The 19,584-nt window shown below is 42.8% G+C and overlaps 1 protein-coding gene across 3 annotated transcripts in view; it reads left to right on the top strand.

Moving 5' to 3' along the window:
- Positions 1 to 329: 329 nt before the first annotated feature.
- Positions 330 to 19,584, top strand: part of GCSAML (germinal center associated signaling and motility like) — a 31,221-nt gene continuing 11,966 nt past the window's right edge. The window contains exons 1-3 of one of the 3 annotated variants that reach the window (XM_070414148.1): positions 491 to 579; positions 12,626 to 12,714; positions 13,902 to 13,951. In XM_070414148.1, coding sequence (XP_070270249.1) covers positions 551 to 579; positions 12,626 to 12,714; positions 13,902 to 13,951 — 168 coding nt within the window. In that variant the 5' untranslated portion in view covers positions 491 to 550. Of the gene's footprint in view, positions 580 to 12,625; positions 12,715 to 13,901; positions 13,952 to 19,584 lie in introns of all 3 variants that reach the window. The other 2 variants (XM_070414149.1, XM_070414151.1) reach the window with 2 other exon arrangements.

The following is a 19,584-nucleotide window of genomic DNA, read 5'->3' as shown; positions in this document are numbered from 1 at the left end:
GATTGGGTTTTTATGGCTGGGGGAACACAGATTTTCTTTTTCTTCTAAAAGGCTTTCTTCTTGAGTGCTTGGAAGAGAATAAAATATTGGGAGTCTTGACATCAGATTTCTTAGGAATAGGAAAGTCCCTACCCGACATGATCCTGCAATCCTGGAATGGCCTTGAAAGCCAGGTGACTCTAGCATGTTAGACTTATTCTCCCATGCTTCAGTCTGATGTTCTCTCTCTCTCTCTCTCTCTCTCTCTCTCTCTCTCTCTCTCTCTCACACACACACACACTCACACACACACACACACTCACACACACACACACTCACACACACACTCACACACACACACACAATGAAAAAAGCATGCCTTTCTTCTCCCCTCCCCTTCAGAACGGTTCCTTCCTTCTCTAACATGCTCGTCCCCTGGCAGCCGGTGGTTGGTGGGAGCACAGTGGTCAGATGTCACATCCTGCCCCATGTTGCACCCTTGTTGCTTTGGTCAAGACGAACCAAAGTGGAGTGAAACTCAGGAGCTGAGAAACCGAGTCACTCTGAGAGGATGGGAAATTGTCTCCCGAGAGAACTCAGGTGAGTCCTGACTCTGAGCACTGCGCCCTTTGGGAGAAAGAGAACGGGGGTGGGGGGGGGGGGGTGGGGGGGGAGCGGGGGGGAGGCTGGGCTCTCACCCTTGGAAGGGTGGGACATTTGTGCTTAAGAAGGCTGGGCCGGAACACAGCATCCTCTGAGAACACAGCGACCCTCACCCGCCACTCCTTCTCTTGCCTTACGTTGGAACCATGGTAGGTTGCCAGATTTAGAAAATAAAAATACAAGGTACCAAAGCAAATTTGAATATCCAATAAATAAATATATTTTTGTATAAGCATGCCCCATGCAATATTTGGAGCATTATTGCATGGGTTATACTTATACTAAAAAAAAAAAAAATCATTGTTTATCTGAAATTCAAATTTAACTGTGTATCCTATAATCTATTTAGCAACCTAGACAATGGTCACTTGAACCTTCCTACACCTGTTTTCTCACTTGGGTATAGAGATTATCTTCCCATACATCAGCGTTAAGGAATCGGCATTAGAATAAGCAGTCTGGTTGTTGGAATTATGGATGCACAATAATGCACTCAAATGCTTTTGATTTAAGTAGTGCCTTTTAAAGACTATAATATATTTTTTTACTGATTTCAGAGAGAAAGGGATAGGGAGAGAGAGATAGTAACATCAATGATGAGAGAGAATCATTGATTGGCTGCCTCCTGCACGCCCCCAGGGGAGATGGAGCCACAACCCAGATATGAGCCCTGAATGGGAATGGAACTATGACCTCCTGGTTCAAAGGTTGATGCCCAACCACTGAGCCACATTGGCCGGGCTTAAGTAGTGCCCTTTATTGGTGACTTTTACCTCTATCATTTTCAAATGCTTTTGAAGTTGTAGAAAAGATATGGATAACAGGCATTATTCTTTTTACATCTTTCTTAACCTTAAAGAATTGTCTTCACAGCACCCCACTCCCCATCCGCTGTTCCTAATCCTTCTAGAGCAGTGGTTCTAAACCTTCCTAATGCCGCGACCCTTTAATACAGTTCCTCATGTTGTGGTGACCCCCAATTTCATTGTTACAAATTGAACATAATTAAAGCATAGTGATTAATCACAAAAACAATATGTAATTATATATGTGTTTTCCGATGGTCTTAGGTGACCCCTGTGAAAGGGTCGTTCGATCCCCAAAGGGGTCGCAACCCACAGGTTGAGAACCGCTGTTCTAGAGAGTCTAATTATGTTATGTTATTTAACAAGACTATTTTTTTAAATTGACATATAATCCTATATAGTAAAAGCCTAGTAGGCAAATCAACGGAATGACGGAATGACCGCCAGAACGACCAGTTGCATGATGTGCACTGACCACCAGGGGGCATATGCTCAACCCAGGAGCTGCCCCCAGCCCCCAGACCCCAAGCCAGCCAAGGCGGGTGCCAGCGGGGAACCCCCTGATCGCCCTGCCAGTCGCCCTGCAGAGGGAGGAGACCAGCGGCAGCGGCAGTGGGGGGCAGGGCCAGCGAGCAGATGGTGCCAGGCCGGCCAAGGCAGGTGCCAGTGGGGGCCCCACAATCTCCCCGCCGGTTGCCCCACAGATTGGCATTGATCGCCGGCCAGGCCTAGGGACCCTACCCGTGCAAGAATTTCATGCACCAGGCCTCTAGTTGATATAGAACACTATATAAGTTTAAGGTATACAGTATGTTAATTTGATACATTTGTATATTGTAATATGACTATCACCATGGCATTAGCAAACACCTCTATCACATCACATAATTATAATTTTTTCATGGTGCAAGCAATTAAGGTCTAGTCTCTTAGAAACTTTGAAGTTTATGATACAGCACTGTTGTCTGTAATCACTGCACTGTACATGAGATCTCCCAGACTTACCTTTTAGTGCAACTTTGTACCTTTAACATCTATCTCCCCATTTTCCCCTTGCCCAACCTCTCAACCACCATCCTCTCTCTGTTTCTACAGTTCACCTTCTTTAGATTTCAAATGTAAGTGAGATCACACAGTATTTGTCTCTGTGTCTGACTTATCTCACTTTCCATAATTTCCTCAAGGTCCGTTCATGTTGTTACAAGTGGCAGGATTCCCTCTTTCCCGTGGCTGAATAGTACTCCATTATATCAGGGGTGCGGAGTGTCAGCCAGGGGGCTGTATAAGGCCTGAGAAAACTTTTGGTCTGGTCCTGCCAAGGCACTAGGGGTGAGTTAATTAAATGTTTGACCAAATATAGCAGGCTAGTTTTTAAAAAATATCTTTTTTTATTGATTTCTGAGAGGAAGGGAGAGGAAGAGGGAAAGACAGAAACATCAATGAGAGAGAATCATTGACCAGCTGCCTCCTGCATGCCCCCCACTGGGGATTGAGCCCCCAACCTGGGCATGTGCCCTTGATCAGAATCGAACTCAGGACCCTTAGGCCCGAAGGCTGATGCACAATCCACTGAGCCAACTGGTTAGGGCTAGCAGGCTAATTTTTAAGTTGATAATTTTGTAAGGCCCTCGGATGATGTTATAAATATCCAAATGGCCATTGGCAGAAAAAAAGTTCCCCACCCCTGGGTTGTATAGATATGGATGAGGTAGAGATAGAGATATGTCACATCTTAATCTATGCATCTGCTGACAGATACTTCGGTTGTGACTAAAGTGTGATGAACACGTGAGTGCAGATATCTCTTTGTGATCCTGTTTTCTTTCCTTTTCTTTCTTTCTTTTTTTTTTTTTTGATAAACAGTGGAACCTTGGTTCTCAAACTTAATTCGTTCTGGAAGGCTGTTCAATCCTCTCTCTCTCTCTCTCTCTCTCTCTCTCTCACACACACACACATACACACTCTGTTTAAGTACTTGAGGTCTTTTTTAAGTACTTGAGGGATTTTTAAAAACCAAATCATTTTTTTCCCCTTAGGAAAAATGTAAATTGAATTAATTCATTCCAGACCCCAAAATGATTCCCTGTTTTAACCTTTCTTATATACAGTGCATGTCTAATGTACCGTGTTATCTGTAAACAAACACTTCTTTTCTTAAATTATCAAACCACCCTTCTTAGCCTTAATGGGATCACTTCCAGCGCTTGGTCCAGGGCTGTCTTTCAGGTCAGCAAGCAGCATCTTCCCTTTTTCACATGTCACTGCCCCCAAAATGCTGTTACCAGCGAACTGCTTTTCCTTTATCCAAATCAACAACAGTCTTCTACCTCTTCAATGGCCTATAATCATTGCTTCTTTCAGACCCCTGGCAACATTAGCACTCTTGATGGCCTCCATTTCACCAGCAACAAAAGCAAAAAATAAAACAAAAAACACAAAATATATTTTTATTGATTTCAGAGAGGAAGGAAGAGGGAGAGATAGAAACATCAATGATGAGAGAGACTCATCGATTGGCTGCCTCCTGCACGCCCCACACTGGGGATGGAGCCTGTAACCCGGGCATGTGCCCTGACTGGGGATCGAACCATGACCTCCTATGATGCCCAGCCACTGAGCCATGATGGCCTGGTAGGACTTCCTTCCTCTTTAAGACTGAAAAATAATTGATTGTATATATACCACATTTTCTATATTTATTGTCAATGAACATATGCATGGTTTCCATATCATGGCTATTGTGCATAATGCTGCAGTGGGGACACAGCATCTCTTTTTGAGATCCTGATAATGATCTCTTTGGATAAATATTAAAAAGTGGGGTTGCTGGATCATATGGTAGTTTTAATTTCTTAAGGATGCTCCGTATGTGTTTCACAGTGCCGGCGCCATTTGCATGCCTATGAACCAACTCTCCGATTTCCCCATGCCCTCCCCACACTGGTTATTATTTGTCTTTTGTGTGATAGCCATCCTACACGGTGTGAGGGGCCGCCTTGTGGTTTTGACTTGGTTTCTCAGGATTAGTGATGTTGAGCACCTTTTCATATGGCTTTGGGCACTTATGTCTTCTTGGAGATGGAGGACAGGTGACACAACTGTGCTCACGGAGTTGAGTTCAAACATGTGCTCTGATAAAAATGCTTCCCTCTCTTTAGGGTTAATATTTATGGAAAGCCTATATGAAACAGCATTTTGGGCCTCAAGAAAAAATGAAACATAGAGGAGAAACTCCAGTGGATGCTAATTTTAAACATTGAGAAGCTCCTTTAGGAGACACTGTAATTAATGGCATTTTAAAAATTGGAGATTGTATAGCCGAGAGAGAACCAAAAGGTGGCCAGTGAAGCCTCGGTGTGCAGCGTGGGGATTTAATACATGCATACATGCCAGGTCTGTGTTGTTTCCCCTCCACCACCGCAGAGTCCTTTGCAGGAGGGGCAGAGGCTACTGTGTTCTGGGTAGAAGCACAAACCATGAGCTATGGAAACAAGAGGAAGAAATGAAGGGGGTTCGGGTTGGAGTGGCGGAAAGGAAGGACACGTCTGAGGAACTGCTGTTGGGACTGTGGTGAACATGTTAGGCAGGCTTCCACGAGCAGGAAAAGATTTGCCAAACTGGAGGAACAACGTGAAAATATATGAGTTTGAAGTATATGGCGGTTCAGGGATGACAATTCAGTGGCCGATAACTGGAGCATATTGTTCAAGGATAAGTCCAATAGGAGAAGCTGAACATACAGTTTGGTGTTTGATGATGGAGAGTCTTCAAAGGCACATAGGAAGTATGTGGACATTTATGAGTTAGAGAAAGATGTAATGTGGCTTATATTGTAGGGAGAATGTCTGTCCTCACTGTGTAAGGTGGAATGACAGGGAATAATGGACAAAGTTAAGAAACTTAACATGTAACAGGTAAGAGATGGTGAAGAGCTGATGGTGAAATTCGCAGGAACGATCAAAATGGAAAAAATAAAAAAAGGGATTCCATACAACACACTGCCAATGATTCATGTTGGTGCTTGTCAGTTATTTAGATCACAGATATGGTGAGAGAAGCCTAAAACGACCGCCCCCCCGAAGTTGTGTACTCCCCGCCTTTCTCGGGGACCTCTTCATCACTGGAGAATCGTGGAATATGCTCTGATCTTGGAAGATGAAGGAGATGCTGACACTGGGAGGGGAGTGACAGATCTCAGAGAAGGTGGTACGGGAATTTCCAACTTCCTCCTGCAGCTATCAAACAAATCTCCATCAAAACTATCAGATGGAGGAAACAAAAATGATAAGAAACAGACTCAACCCAACCCATGAGTCGCTTCTCTTTTTAAAAAAAATATTACATATGTCCCCTCCCTCCCTGCCGGCCACCCAATAACCCCTTCTAGCTTGCCCCTACCCCTTCGCTCCAGGTCTTCACCCATGTCTGTGTCCATGGGTTATGCATAACTGCATTCAAGTTCATTGGTGGATCTCTTCCCACCTACCCCCACCTTCCCTCTGAGATTCGACAATCTGCTCCATGTCTCTGCCTCCGAATCTATTTTGCTCATCGGTTTATTTTGTTCATTAAATTCCACATATGAGTGAGATCATGTGATACTTGTCTTTCTCTGACTGGCTTATTTTACTTAGCGTGATACTCTTCAGGTCCCTCCATGCTGTCTCAAAGGGTAAGAGATCCTTCGTTTTTACTGCTGCATAGTATTCCATGGTGTGAATGTACCACAGCTTTTTATCCACTCATCTACTGATGGGCACTTGGGCTGTTTCCAGATCTTAGCTATTGTAAATTGTGCTGCTACAAACATACGGGTGCATACATTCTTTCTGATTGATGTTTTGGGTTTCTTAGGACATATTCCTAGAAGTTGAATCACTGGGTCAAATGGAGATTCCATATTTGATTTTTTAAGGAAACTCCATACTGTTTTTCATAGTGGCTGCACCAGTCTGCATTCCCACCAGCAGTGCACTAGGGTTCCCTTTCTCCACATCCTCGCTAGCACTTGTCATTTGTTGATTTGTTGATGGTAGTCATTCTGGCAGGTGTGAGGTGATACCTTATTGTCATTTTAATTTGCATCTCTCAGATGATCAGTGACTTTGAGCATTTTTTCATATGTCTCTTGGCCATCTGTATGTCCCCTTTGGAGAAGTGTCTATTTAGGCCCTTTGCCCATTTCTTAATTAGATTGTTTGTCTTCCTTTTGTTAAGTTATATGAGTTCCTTAAATATTTTGGATATTAACCGTTTATCAGATGTATCATTGCCAAATATGTTCTCCCATACAGAGGGCTCCCTTTTCATTTTGTTGATGGTTTCTTTTGCTGTGCAGAAGCTTTTTATTTTGATGTAGTCCCATTTGTTTATTTCTCCTTAGTTTCCTTTGCCCTAGGAGATGTATCTGTAAACATATTGCTACAAGTAATGTCTGAGATTTTGCTGCCTATGGTTTCTTCCAGGATTCATATGGTTTCATGACTTACATTTAAGTCTTTTATCCATTTTGAGTTTATTCTTCTGTATGGTGTAAGTTGGAGGTCATGTTTTATTTTTTTTTGCATGTATCTGTCCAATTTTCCCAGCAACATTTATTGAAGAGACTGTCTTGACTCCATTGTAAGCTCTTGCCTCCTTTATCAAATATTAATTGAGCATAATGGCTTGGGCTGATTTCTGGGGTCTCTGTTCTGTTCCATTGATTTGTATGCCTATTATTGTGCCAGTACCAGGCTGTTTTGATTGCAGTGGCTTTGTAGTAAAACTTGAAATCTGGTATTGCGATCCTTCCAACTTTGTTCTTCTTTCTCAAGATTCCTGTGGCTATTTGGAGTCTTTTTTGGTTCCATATAAATTTTTGGAGTATTTGTTCTAGAGCTATGAAATGTGCCATTGATATTTTAATAGGGATTGCATTGAATCTATAGTTTGCCTTGGGTAGTATGGACATTTTAATGATGTTGATTCTACCAGTCAATGAACAAAATATGTTCTTCCACTTGTTTATATCTATCTCTTTCTTATTTCACCGTCCTGTAGTTTTCTGAGTACAAGTCTTTTACCTCCTTGGTTAAGTTTATTTCTAAGTACTTTAATATTCTTATTACAATGGTAAATGGGATTGTTTGTTAGTTTCTTTTCTGAGAATTTATTATTGGTGTATAAAAATGCCATCGATTTCTGGGTGTAATTTTGTATCCTGTTACATTGCTAAACTCATTTATTAAGTCTAGTAGTTTTTTGGTGGAGTCTTTAGGGTTTTCTACGTATGATATCATGACATCTGCAAATAATGAGAATTTTAATTCTCCTTTCCAATTTGGATGCCTTTTATGTTTTCTTCTTGTCTGATCGCTGTGGCTAGGACTTCCAGTACTATGTTGAATAAGACTGGTGAAAGCAAAAATGGTTTTAGTTTTTGCCCATTGACTATGATGTTGGCGGTAGATTTGTCATATATGGCCTTTGTTATGTTGAGGTATGATCCCTCTATTCCCACTTTGCTGAGAGATTTTATCAAAAATGGGTGTTGGATTTTGTTGAATGCTTTTTCAGTGTCTACTGATATGCTCATGTGATATTTGTCTTTCAATTTGTTTATTTGTATCACATTTACTGATTTACAAATCAATTGTACCAGCCTTATGTCCCTGGAATAAATCCCACTTGGTCATGGTGTATGATATTTCTAATATATTGCTGGATTTGGTTTGCTAATACTTTGTTGAGAATTTTAGCATCTATGTTCATCAGGGATATTGGCCTGTACTTCTCTTTCTTTGTAGTGTCTTTATCTGGTTTTGGAATTAGGATCATACTGCCCTCATAAAAAGAGCTTGGAAGTGTTCCTTCCTCTTGGATTTTTTGGAATAGTTTGAGGAGTATAGGTGTAATTTGTTCTTTGAAGGTTTGGCAAAACTCCCTGTTGGAGCCATCTGGACCAGGGCTTTTGTTTGCTGGGAATTTTTTTCATTACTGTTTCCATTTCCTCAGTTGTTATTGGCCTATTCAGGTTTTATGATTCTTCCTGATTCAGTTTTGGAAGATTGTATTTTTCTAGGAATTTGTCCATTTCATCCACATTGTCCAGCTTGTTGGCATATAGTTGTTCATAGTATTTTCTTACAATCCTTTGTATTTCTGTGGTGTCAGTTGTTACATCTCTGCGTTTGTTTCTGATTTTATTTATTTGGGTCCTTTCTCTTTGTTTCTTGATGAGTCTGGCTAACAGTTCATCAATCTTGTTTATCTTTTCAAAGAACTAGCTCTTGATTTCATTGTGTTTTTTTTTGTATTTTTTTTTTAAATTTCTATGTCATTTATTTCTACTCTAATCTTTATTATTTCCTTCCTTCTACTTACTTTGGGCTTTTCTTGTTGTTCTCTTTCTAATTATTTAAGTTGTAGGATTAAATAGTTTATTATTAAATTTTGTTGTTTTTTGAGGTAGTCCTGTAGTGGTATAAACTTTCCTCTCAGGACTGCTTTTCTGTGTCCCAGAGATTTTGGATTGTTGTGTGTTCATTTGTTTCCAGGCATTGTTTGATTTCTTTTTTGAGTGCATTGGTAACCCATTCATCCTATATAATAAAAGCCTAATATGCAAATTGACAAAATGGGGGAATGATCAGTGGAACAACCAGTGGAATAACTGGTTGCTATGACACACACTGACCACCAGGGGGCAGATGCTAAATGGAGGAGCTGCCCCCAGCAGGCAGGCCCCAGGCCAACCAAGGCAGGTGCCAGTGGGGGCCCCAAATCACCCCACTGGTCACTCCACAGAGGGAGGCGACCAGAAGGGGCAGCAAGGTGATCGGGGGGCAAGGCCAGCCAGTGAGCAGGCAGCACTGCCCCCATGATTGCCCTGCCAGTCACCTCCAAGGTAGGTGCCAGCAGAGGTCCCCTGATAACCCTGCCGGTTGCCCCACAGAAGGAGGTGACCAGCAGCGGTGGTGAGGAGCGGGGCTGGCAAGTGGGCGGCACCAGGCTGGCCAAGGCGAGTGCCAGTGGGGTCCCCCAATTGCCCCATCGGTCACCTCATAGATTGGCCCTGATTGCTGACCAGGCTAGGCACCCTACCCATGCACAATTTCTCACACCGGGCCTCTAGTTGTTTAATAACATGCTATTTAGCCTCCATGTGTTTGAATGCTTTTGAATGTTTTTACTGTAATTGACTTCTAATTTTATTCCACTATGATCTGAGAAGATGCTTGATATGATTTCAATCTTCTTCAACTTATAGAGACATGTATTGTGTCCTATAATGTGGTCTATCTTTGAGAATTATCCATGAGCACTTGAGAAGAATGCATATTCTGCAGCTTTTGGGTAAAATGTTCTATAAATGTCAATTACATCAATTTGATCCAGTGTGTCATTTAGAGTCACTGTTTCATTATTAATTTTTTGTCTAGGAGATCTATCCAATGAAGTCAGCAGGGTGTTAAAGTCCCCTACTATGATTGTATTGCTTTGATCTCTCCCTTAAAGTCCTCTAGAAGTTTTTTTTTATATATATATTTAGGTGCTCCTATATTGGGTGCATATATGTTTACCAGGGTTATATCCTCTTGTTGGATCGATCCCTTTAGTATTATGTAGTGACCTTTGTTGTCTCTTGTGATGGCCTTCATTTTGAAGTCTAATTTTTCAGATATGAGTATTGCTACCTCAGCTTTTTTTTTTTTTTTTTCATTTCCATTTGCATGGAAAAAAATTATCTATTTCTTCATTTTCATCCTGTGTCTTTTGTTCTGAGGTGGGTCTCTTGTTGACACCATATAGTTGGGTCATGTTTTTGTATCCATTCAGCTACCCTATGACCTTTGATTGGAGCATTTAATCCATTTACATTTAAGGTTGTTATTGACAGGTACTTATTTATTGCCATTTTAATTCTGCATGCTTATGTTTCTCTCTCTCTCTCTCTTTCTCTTCATTACAGCAGTCCCTTTAGCATTTCATGCAGTGCTGATTTGGTGGTGGTAAACTCCTTTAGCCTTTTTTTTTTTTTGTCTGGGAAGTTCTTTATTTCACCATGTATTTTGAATGATAGCCTTGCTGGATATAGTAATCTTGGTTTCAGATCCTTGAATACTTCATGCCATTCCCTTCTGGCCTGTAGAGCTTCTGATGAGAAATCAGCTGACAGCCTTATGGGAGCTCCTTTGTAGGTAACAGTTTGCTTTTCTCTTGCTGCCTTAAGATTCTCTCTTTGTCTTTAATTTTTGGCATTTTAATTATGATGTGTCTGTGCATGGACTTGTTTGGGTTCTTTTTTTAAAAAAATATATTTTATTGATTTTTTTTTTACAGAGAGAAAGGGAGAGAGATAGAGAGTTAGAAACATCGATGAGAGAGAAACATCAATCAGCTGCCTCCTGCACACCACCTACTGGGGATGTGCCCACAACCAAGGTACATGCCCTTGATCGGAATTGAACCTGGGACCCTTCAGTCCGCAGGCCGATGCTCTATCCACTGAGCCAAACCAGTTAGGGCTGTTTGGGTTCTTCTTGCTTGGAGTTCTCTGTGCCTCCTGAACTTGTGTGACTTTTTCCTTCACCAGGTTAGGGGAGTTTTCTGTTATTATTTCTTCAAACACCTTCTCTATCCCTTGCTCACTTTCTTCTCCTTCAGTCAAACCTATTGTGCGAATATTGTTATGTTTCATGTTGTCCTACAGCTCCCTTAAGCTGTCCTCCTGTTTTTTAGTTGTTTTTTTCTTTTGGTTCTCTGATTGAGTGATTTTTTTCTACCCTGACTTCTAATTCACTGACGCTCCTCGGCTTCCCCTAATCTGCTGTGTATTCCTTGAAATGTGTTCTTTATTAGTGCTATATCATTCTTTATTTCCAACTGGTCTTTTTTCATAGTTACTATATCTTTTCTCATACTGTTGAGCATCCTTGCCATCATTAATCTGAACATTATATCTGATAAATTTCTTTATCTCCATTTCATTTAGCTCTTCTTCTGGAGAATTCTCTTGTTCTTTCATTTGGGACTTGTTTTTCTGTCTTCCCATTTTGGTTGCCTGTTTGGATTTGTGTCTATGTATTAGGTAGATCTGCTATGACTCCCAATCTCTAGTGCAGGACTATGTCAGACACTGTTTCTGACTTGTGCTGAGTACCCTGTTTGGGGCTATCAGCAATTCACACCTTGTGGCTCCCTCTGCTGGGGCTGGGTGCCTTTGGAAAGGACCAACATGTGCACCAAGGCCTGGTTTTCCTAGCCCAGGGCTCCAAATTAGATCAGAGAAAGATTTAAAGTCTCCAGAGATCTGCCTCTGCCTGCAGTCTGATTGTGATTCAGTCTTGATTAGCCTTAGGCTACCGGTTACAGGGTGCAGTGAGAGGTTTTCCAACAGGGTGAGGCAATTGCTTCTCCCCCCAGGCAAAAGCTGCCTAGATGATAAAGGTTTGCTGTAGAAAGATGTCCTCCTCAGGATGTAGGAATGACTCAGTACAGGAAACAGGGGTATTTGCCCCTAAGCTCTTAACCCCTGAGCCCACAACTCTGATTTCTGCTCTCACAGCTCCAGTCCACTCAGTCTTCCCTCTGCTGGAGCACAAACTGAGTGGCTGTGCACAGACTTTTGTGCATTGGCCCTTTAAGAAGGTGCCTGCATTTCCAGCTGTCTCTCCCTGGCAGATAGCTACTCTACTGCTTTTCACAGCCCAATGGTATGTGGGCACCTTTCTCAGTTCTGGTGCTCTGGGCTGGGGAGCCCAGCTTTGGGTTTAGACCCCACAGTCTCAGTGGCACCCCCATAGCTGAGCTATCCCCCCGGAACTTCAGCTGCTGTCTGTGGGAGCCCGGCCAGCCCTTTCACACCTCCACACTTCCTACCAGTCTTTACTCAGTCTCTACTTTTTGTTCTTGGTTACCAGGCTTCTCTCCAGCTAGTCTTCAGTTGATCATTCAGGATGGTTTTCTGTATTTAGTTGCAATTCCAGTTTGGTCCTGGGAGCATGTCAGTGTGGCTTCTACTTACTCCACCACCATTTTGGAATCTCAACATTAAAATTTTTAATTAAAAAAATGTGTGTGTGTGTGTGTGTGTGTGTGTGTGTGTCTCCTATATAATAAAAGGCTAATATGCAAATAGACTGAATGGTGGAACAACCGAACAACCAGTAGCTATGATGTGTGCTGACCACCAGGGGGCATGTGCAGAACATAGCATGCGTCGGCAGCGGGTGGCAGAGCACAGAACATGGTGAGCGCCAGCCACGGCAGGATGGTGGAGCAGGTGAGCGAGGGCACCAGACCAAGGTGGGATACTGGTCACTGTCACTGGGGTGAGTATTTGGTGGTTACTGAAAATTCTTTGCTCTCACACGCCATGGTCCTGCCAGGCACTAGCACCTGCTGCCGGCACCAGCCCTGCTTGCACCTGCTGTTGGTGCCAGAGCCACTGTTCACTTGGCTGCCGGCCCCGATCACTTGGCACTGTCAGTGGGTGTGAGCGGCGGCTGCTGGCCCTGATCACCCTTGAGGGCTTCTCCACCTCCCACTCCTTCTGAGGGGCAATCGGGGCCAGCTGCTCGCACCCGCTGATGGCGCTGGCCCCACTTGCACCTGTTGGTGGTGTTGGCCACAATTGCTCTGCGCTATCAGTGCTGTCAGCAGACAGGGGACCAGGGGCCACGGAGGGAGGGGCCAGGAGGGATCGTGGAGGATGGACTGAGACCTGCCCCTGTGCCCACAGCAGCCTCGTGGCCCACAGTTCCTTTCAAGGTGCACGAATTCTGGCGCCGGGCTCCTAAAATACATACATATATGGCACTGTGACAGACCAAATAACTAGAAAAGAACTACAAGCAGTTCCCCCACCAAAATATAAACATCTATTTAAAGTGCACATTGTGATTTGATATATGTATACATTATAAAAGATCCCCTCCACTGAGTTAATTAACACACTCACCACCTCACATATTTACCTTTTTTGTTTGTTTTGGTGAGCGCATTTAAATTCTACTCTCAGCTAATTTACATTATACAATACAGTGTTATCAGCTATATTTCATGGTTTTTCAGAAAGAAAAAACAAAACAGGGTAAGTATGCCCAGCCGGCGTGGCTCAGTTGGTTGAGTATCCTCCCATGCACCAAGAGGGCGCTGGTTCCATTCCAGGTCAGGGCACACGCCTGGATTGTGGGCTCTACCCCCAGTAGGGGGCATGCAGGAGGCAGCCAATCGATGTTGCTCTCTCATTGATGTTTCCATCTCTCTCTCCCTCTCCCTTTCTCTCTCTTTAAAAAATCAATAAAAACATATTTTTAAAAAACAGGGTAAGCAGACTTTCGATTTTATTTAACTTTTAAGTTGTCAATCTAGCAATGGCCTTAGGTTAAGAGCAATGAAACATTTCTTTCAAGTACAGTTTCAGCTTCGGAAAAGTAGAGTGGCTCACGTGATCTCTTTCTCTTGTAGGCAGGACATTACTGCACTGGAGAAAGGAAATCGAAGTCAAGATAAGAAAAGTAAGTCACTGCTTCACAATATTTGTTTTTCTAGGGGAGCTGTAAATTAAACATCCAAATTCGCTGAGATTCGGATACTCTGTCAGGATTGGAGGAGACGTGGCCTGGAGTCTTCACAGAAATGTCTTAGCCCTTCATTTTTTGCCTCACAAAACTGATTTTATTATTCTTTGTATTATAGTAGCATCTATATATAATTTCTTTCAAGCAACACTTTGTGCACTTCTATAGGAAGCAATTAATCAACATCCTGTGGATTTTAATTTCCATATTGTCATTTCAAAATAGGGCTATTTGGAATATTAGTTGGTGTTAAGTATATCTTTTTTGCTCATGCATTTACTCTGTTTGAGTTAGCATCTATGTGTAGTATTCACATGATTACTTTAAAAGGGACAACTATAAATAACAATGCTTAGTCCCTTGGGACAGGCATATCGGAAGGAAACTAACTTTTCTCATTACTGTTGCTTCAACTGTCTTCTCCTCTTACAGTCAAACTTCTTCAAAGAATTGTCTAGCCATGTCATTTGGAAATTTTCACTTTCCAATCTCTCAGCTCCACTGAGTGTACTTGATGGTCTATGAAATAAATATATTAATTTTTAAATGGTCTATGAAAGTGTATGTATATATATTTTTCCATTGATTTTTAGAGAGAGTAAAAGAGAGAGGGAAAGAAGGAAGAAATATCGACGTGAGAAAAGCACATCAATTGGTCGCCTCCTGCACATGCCCCAACCAGGGCCTGGGCCAGGGAGGAACCTGCAACTGAAGTACGTGCCCTTGACCGGATTCGAACCTGGGACCCTTTGGTCCACAGGCCAAAGCTCTATCCACTGAGCCAAACTGGCTAGGGCAATGAAATAAATATTTTTCCAATATCATCATTATCATAAATAGAATAACATACTTTTAAAAAAATCATAGTGTATTGCACATAAAATTGTTATATGAGACAATTTTTATAATTAAATTTATTGAGGTAACTTGGTTAATAACATTGTATGTTCAAGTTTACAATCATCTGTATTTTGCATTGTGTGCTCACCACCCAAAATCTAGTTTCCCTTCATCACCATATATCTGACCTCCTACACCTGCTTCATCCTCCTTCCACCCTCCTTCTCCTTTGGTAACCGCCATCATGTTTGTCTGTGTCTGTGAGTTGTTTGTTCATTTGTTGCTTTCTGTTTTATATCCTACATATGAGTGAAATCATAAGGCTCTTGTCCTTCCTGATGAAATAATTATTTGATTGTATGTAGTTGTACTAACATTGGTCGTGTTTAAAAAAAGCCAAATGCCTCTCCCCAAAGGTAACTACTACAGACATTAAAATGCAATGTTCAGTCTTAATCTCAGTGTTCAGTCTCTTTCCTTCTAGTTGTGGAATTTCCACTCAGCCAGCCTTCCTGTGGTTCTGGATGATGTCCGCTCCGTCTTTTGGTTGTATTTTTGAAGTGGTTGTGCGAGGCAGCAATCTCCGGTGTTTACCTATGCCGCCATCTTGGTTTCTCCTCTCAATGTTCAGTCTTAATCTCAATGTTCAGTCTTAAGATGCACCTACACTGAATTTATCTGAAAAATAACAAAGTCGATATTAAGAAAAAAATTGTAAATGGAAGATTATAAGAGAAGGTTTTGCGTGCCAGCAAAAGTTACTGGCGTGCCATGTTTGGCACGCGTGCCAGGGGTTGCCCACACCTGGTATAGGCAGATCTTGCTGGAAAATGTGCTACTGGTCACATGCACAGTTCCTTGTTCTTGTCCTCTCTCCCCCTTTACTCTGGGGAAATTCAGTAACCGACTGGCCACGTGCTGTTTGTTTTCTAAAAGTTGACTATGCTGAAGACGGATCACAGGCCTGTCTCCTACAGAGATCAAGCCTGCAACCCGGTATGTGCAGGGAATCGAACTGGCAGCCCTTTGGTCCAACAGGACAACACTTAACTAACTGAGCTACTCCAGCAGGGCTCTATGAGTTTGTTTCTATTTTGTTTGTTTATTTTTTTCCTGAGGTTCCACATATAAGTGAAACCATATAGTATTTGTTTTTCTCTGACTGGCTTATTTCACTTAGCATAATACACTCCAGTTTTATCCATACTATTGCAAAATGTATGATTTCCTTCTTTTTTACAGTGGAGTAGTATTCCATTATGTGAATGTACCACCGTTTTTAAAATATATATATACAAATACTAGAGGCCCGGTGCCGACATTCGTGCACACCTGGGGGGCGGGGGAGTCACTCAGCCCAGCCTGCGCCATTTTGCAGTCCAGGAGCCCTCGGGGGAACATCCAACTGACAGCTTAGGGAGCGGGCCTAAGCTGCAGGTGGACAACCTTAGCGCTGCTGTGGAGGCAGGAGAGGCTCCCACCACCGCCGCTCCCACCTCCACTGTGCTCACCAGCTGTCAGGCAGCTTCTGGCTGAGCAGCGCTCCCCCTGTGGGAGTTCCTGCGTTGAGCGTCTGCCCCCTGGTGGTCAGTCATTCCTCCCTTTGGTCAATTTGCCTATTACCCTTTTATTACATAGGATAGGTTTTTTATTGATTTCAGAAAGGTAGGGAGAGGGAGAGATAGAAACATCTCTCATCTATGATGAGAGAAAATCATTGATCAGTTGCCTCCTGCATGTCCCCTACTGGGGATTGAGCCTACAACTGGGGCATGTGCCATTGACTGAAATTGAACCCGGGACCTTTCAGTCCACAAATCAGCTAGAGCTGTACCACAGCTCTTTTATCCACTTATCTACTGATGGGCACCTGGGCTGCTTCCAAATTTTGGCCATTGAAAATAACATTTTAATGAACATATGGGTGTATATAATCTTTTGCATCAGTGGGATCACTGGGTCATGACAATTCCATTTTTAATTTTATGAGAAAACTCTATACTGCTTTCCATAGTGGTTGCACCAGTCTGTTAGGGGCAGAAATAGAATCTTGGGGGCCAGCGGCAATTATAAGAAATATTAATCATGCTCTATAACCATGACGGTTCTGTTCTGATTAGAAAAAGCACATTCTAACCTCATTGGGAGTTGTGCGCCCTGGGACATGGGAGCTAACATCCTCCTCTGAGAACTGCCTGTCATTAGGAAAGAGTTACACCCTCATGGCTGAAACAGTCTAGTTCAGGAGGCACCTGCTCCTTACAACCCCAGCCCCTTTTGCCTGTAATCTGGTCCCAGGGGGCCCAGAGGTGCCTATCCTTCTGCAACCCTCCTCCCCCAGCCCACATGATGATAATTCCGTGCCTACTTTCCCATGCCTGTAATTCCTACTTTCACCATAATCTTTGTCCTTCTACCCAATATAAGCAGCTGGCTTATGGGGAGGGCAGGGAAGATTTTTGTGGGTGACCTGCTGCTCTCCCATGCTGCCGACACTATTGGAATAAACGCTCATATATGATTCAACCCTGACTCTGCTTAATTGGCTGAATAAGTGACAGGCAGTTTGGACCCCTTGGTTGTCCAGTTACAAGCCTGCATTTCCATCAGTCTGCAGTATCTCTTCTCCTTATGGTACCCAGATGATTTGGATGTTGTTATGCTTGATGTTGTCCCAAGGGTCCCTTACACCATCTGTGTGAGCCATGTCCTGTGTGGTTCAGGGTTTGGGATCTGGAGAAGGGCCGAGAGCAAATGACAGAGATGAGACAAGAAATAATAATTTGGGTGGAGACCAAGATGGCGGCATAGGTAAACACCGGAGATCGCTGCCGCAAACAACCACTTCAAAAATACAACTAAAAGATGGAACGGACATCACCCAGAACCACAGGAAGGCTGGCTGAGGAGAGACTCTTCAACTAGAAGGAAAGACAACAGCATACCGAGGCTCAGAGGAGGCGCAGTGTGGAAAATACAAAGGTACCAAGGTGCGCGCGCAAAGCGGGCTGGTGGCTGAGGGCACGGTTGTCGTTTTCAATCAGGAGGGAGTCTCAGACTCTGAGCTCCAGATCCGGGCGAGTCTCTAGGGACTCAGACTCAAACGGGAGAGGCGGGATTGTCTGGCATCAGTTGGAACACGAGGGCAGTTTTCTCTCCGAGGTTTGCAGCGGTTGCTGGGGTTCTGAGAAGCAGAGCCTCTGGGAACGGGACTGAGAGCAGCCATAACTGCTCCCTCCGCCTGCCCTGTTGATCCCGTGCTACCCGCCTCGCCCAAGCCCTGCTCAGAGCCATTTGCCAGATAGCCTCAGGCAAAGGCTAGATTAGCACCTCTCCAGAGGACAGAAGTTTTCCCGCGGCAGACACAGGTGATTCTCACAGCCAGTCGGCCTGGTGGTCAAATCCCTCTAGTATTAACTACAACAATCAAGGCTTAACTAGAACAAGACTGCCCACAAAGACCACAAGGGGGTGCACCAAGAAAGCATAAAAAATGTGGAGACAAAAAAACATGACAGAAATGGAGGATATAGAGCTAAAAAACGCAATTTTGAGGGCTTGCAATAATGTGCTACAAGCTGCCAATAAACTTGATGAGAGCCTCACGAAATCTAATGAGACCCTCACGAAATCGAATGAGACCCTCGATGCTGTGATAAAGAACCAACTAGAAATTAAGCATACACTGACTGAAATAAAGAATATTATACAGACACCCAATAGCAGACCAGAGAAGCGCAAGAATCAAGCCAAAGATTTGAAATTCGAAGAAGCAAAAAACACCCAACTGGAAAAGCAAAATGAAAAAAGAATCCGAAAATACGAAGATAGTGTAAGGAGCCTCTGGGACAGCTTCAAGCGTACAAATATCAGAATTATAAGGGTGCCAGAAGATGAGAGAAAGCAAGATATTGAAAACCTATTTGAAGAAATAATGGCAGAAAACTTCCCCCACCTGGTGAAAGAAATGGACTTACAGGTCCAAGAAGCGCAGAGAACCCCAAACAAAAGGAATCCAAAGAGGACCACACCAAGACACATCATCATTAAAAGGCCAAGAGCAAAAGACAAAGAGAAAATCTTAAAAGCAGCAAGAGAAAGAGACTCAATTACCTACAAGGGAATACCCATACGACTGTCAGCTGATTTCTCAACAGAAACTTTGCAGGCCAGAAGGGAATGGCAAGAAATATTCAAAGTGCTGAATACCAAGAACCTACAACCAAGATTACTTTATCCAGCAAAGCTATCATTCAGAATTGAAGGTCAGATAAAGAGCTTCACAGATAAGGAAAAGCTAAAGGAGTTCATCACCACCAAACCAGTATTATATGAAATGCTGAAAGGTATCCTTTAAGAAGAGGAAGAAGAAGAAAAAGGTAAAGATACAAATTGTGAACAACAAACATGCATCTATCAACAAGTGAATCTAAGAATCAAGTGAATAAATAATCTGATGTACAGAATGAACTGGTGATTATAATGAATCAGGGACATAGAAAGGGAATGGACTGACTATTCTTGGGGGGGAAAAGGGAGTGGGAGATGTGTGAAGAGACTGGACAAAAATCGTGCACCTATGGATGAGGACAGTGGGTAGGGAATGAGGGTGGAGGGTGGGGCGGGAACTGGGAGGAGGGGAGTTATGGGGGGAAAAAAGGAGGAACAAATGTAATCTGAACAATAAAGATTTAATTTTAAAAAAAAAGATAAAATAAAATTTAAAAAAA

This window comes from Myotis yumanensis, unplaced genomic scaffold (genome assembly GCF_028538775.1).
Source record: "Myotis yumanensis isolate MYYU_CA2020_CCGP unplaced genomic scaffold, mMyoYum1.0.hap1 SCAF_5, whole genome shotgun sequence".
Lineage (NCBI taxonomy): Eukaryota > Metazoa > Chordata > Mammalia > Chiroptera > Vespertilionidae > Myotis > Myotis yumanensis.
The sequence above is the reverse complement of the archived record's forward strand: the minus strand, read 5'-3'. Positions and strand labels throughout refer to the sequence as shown.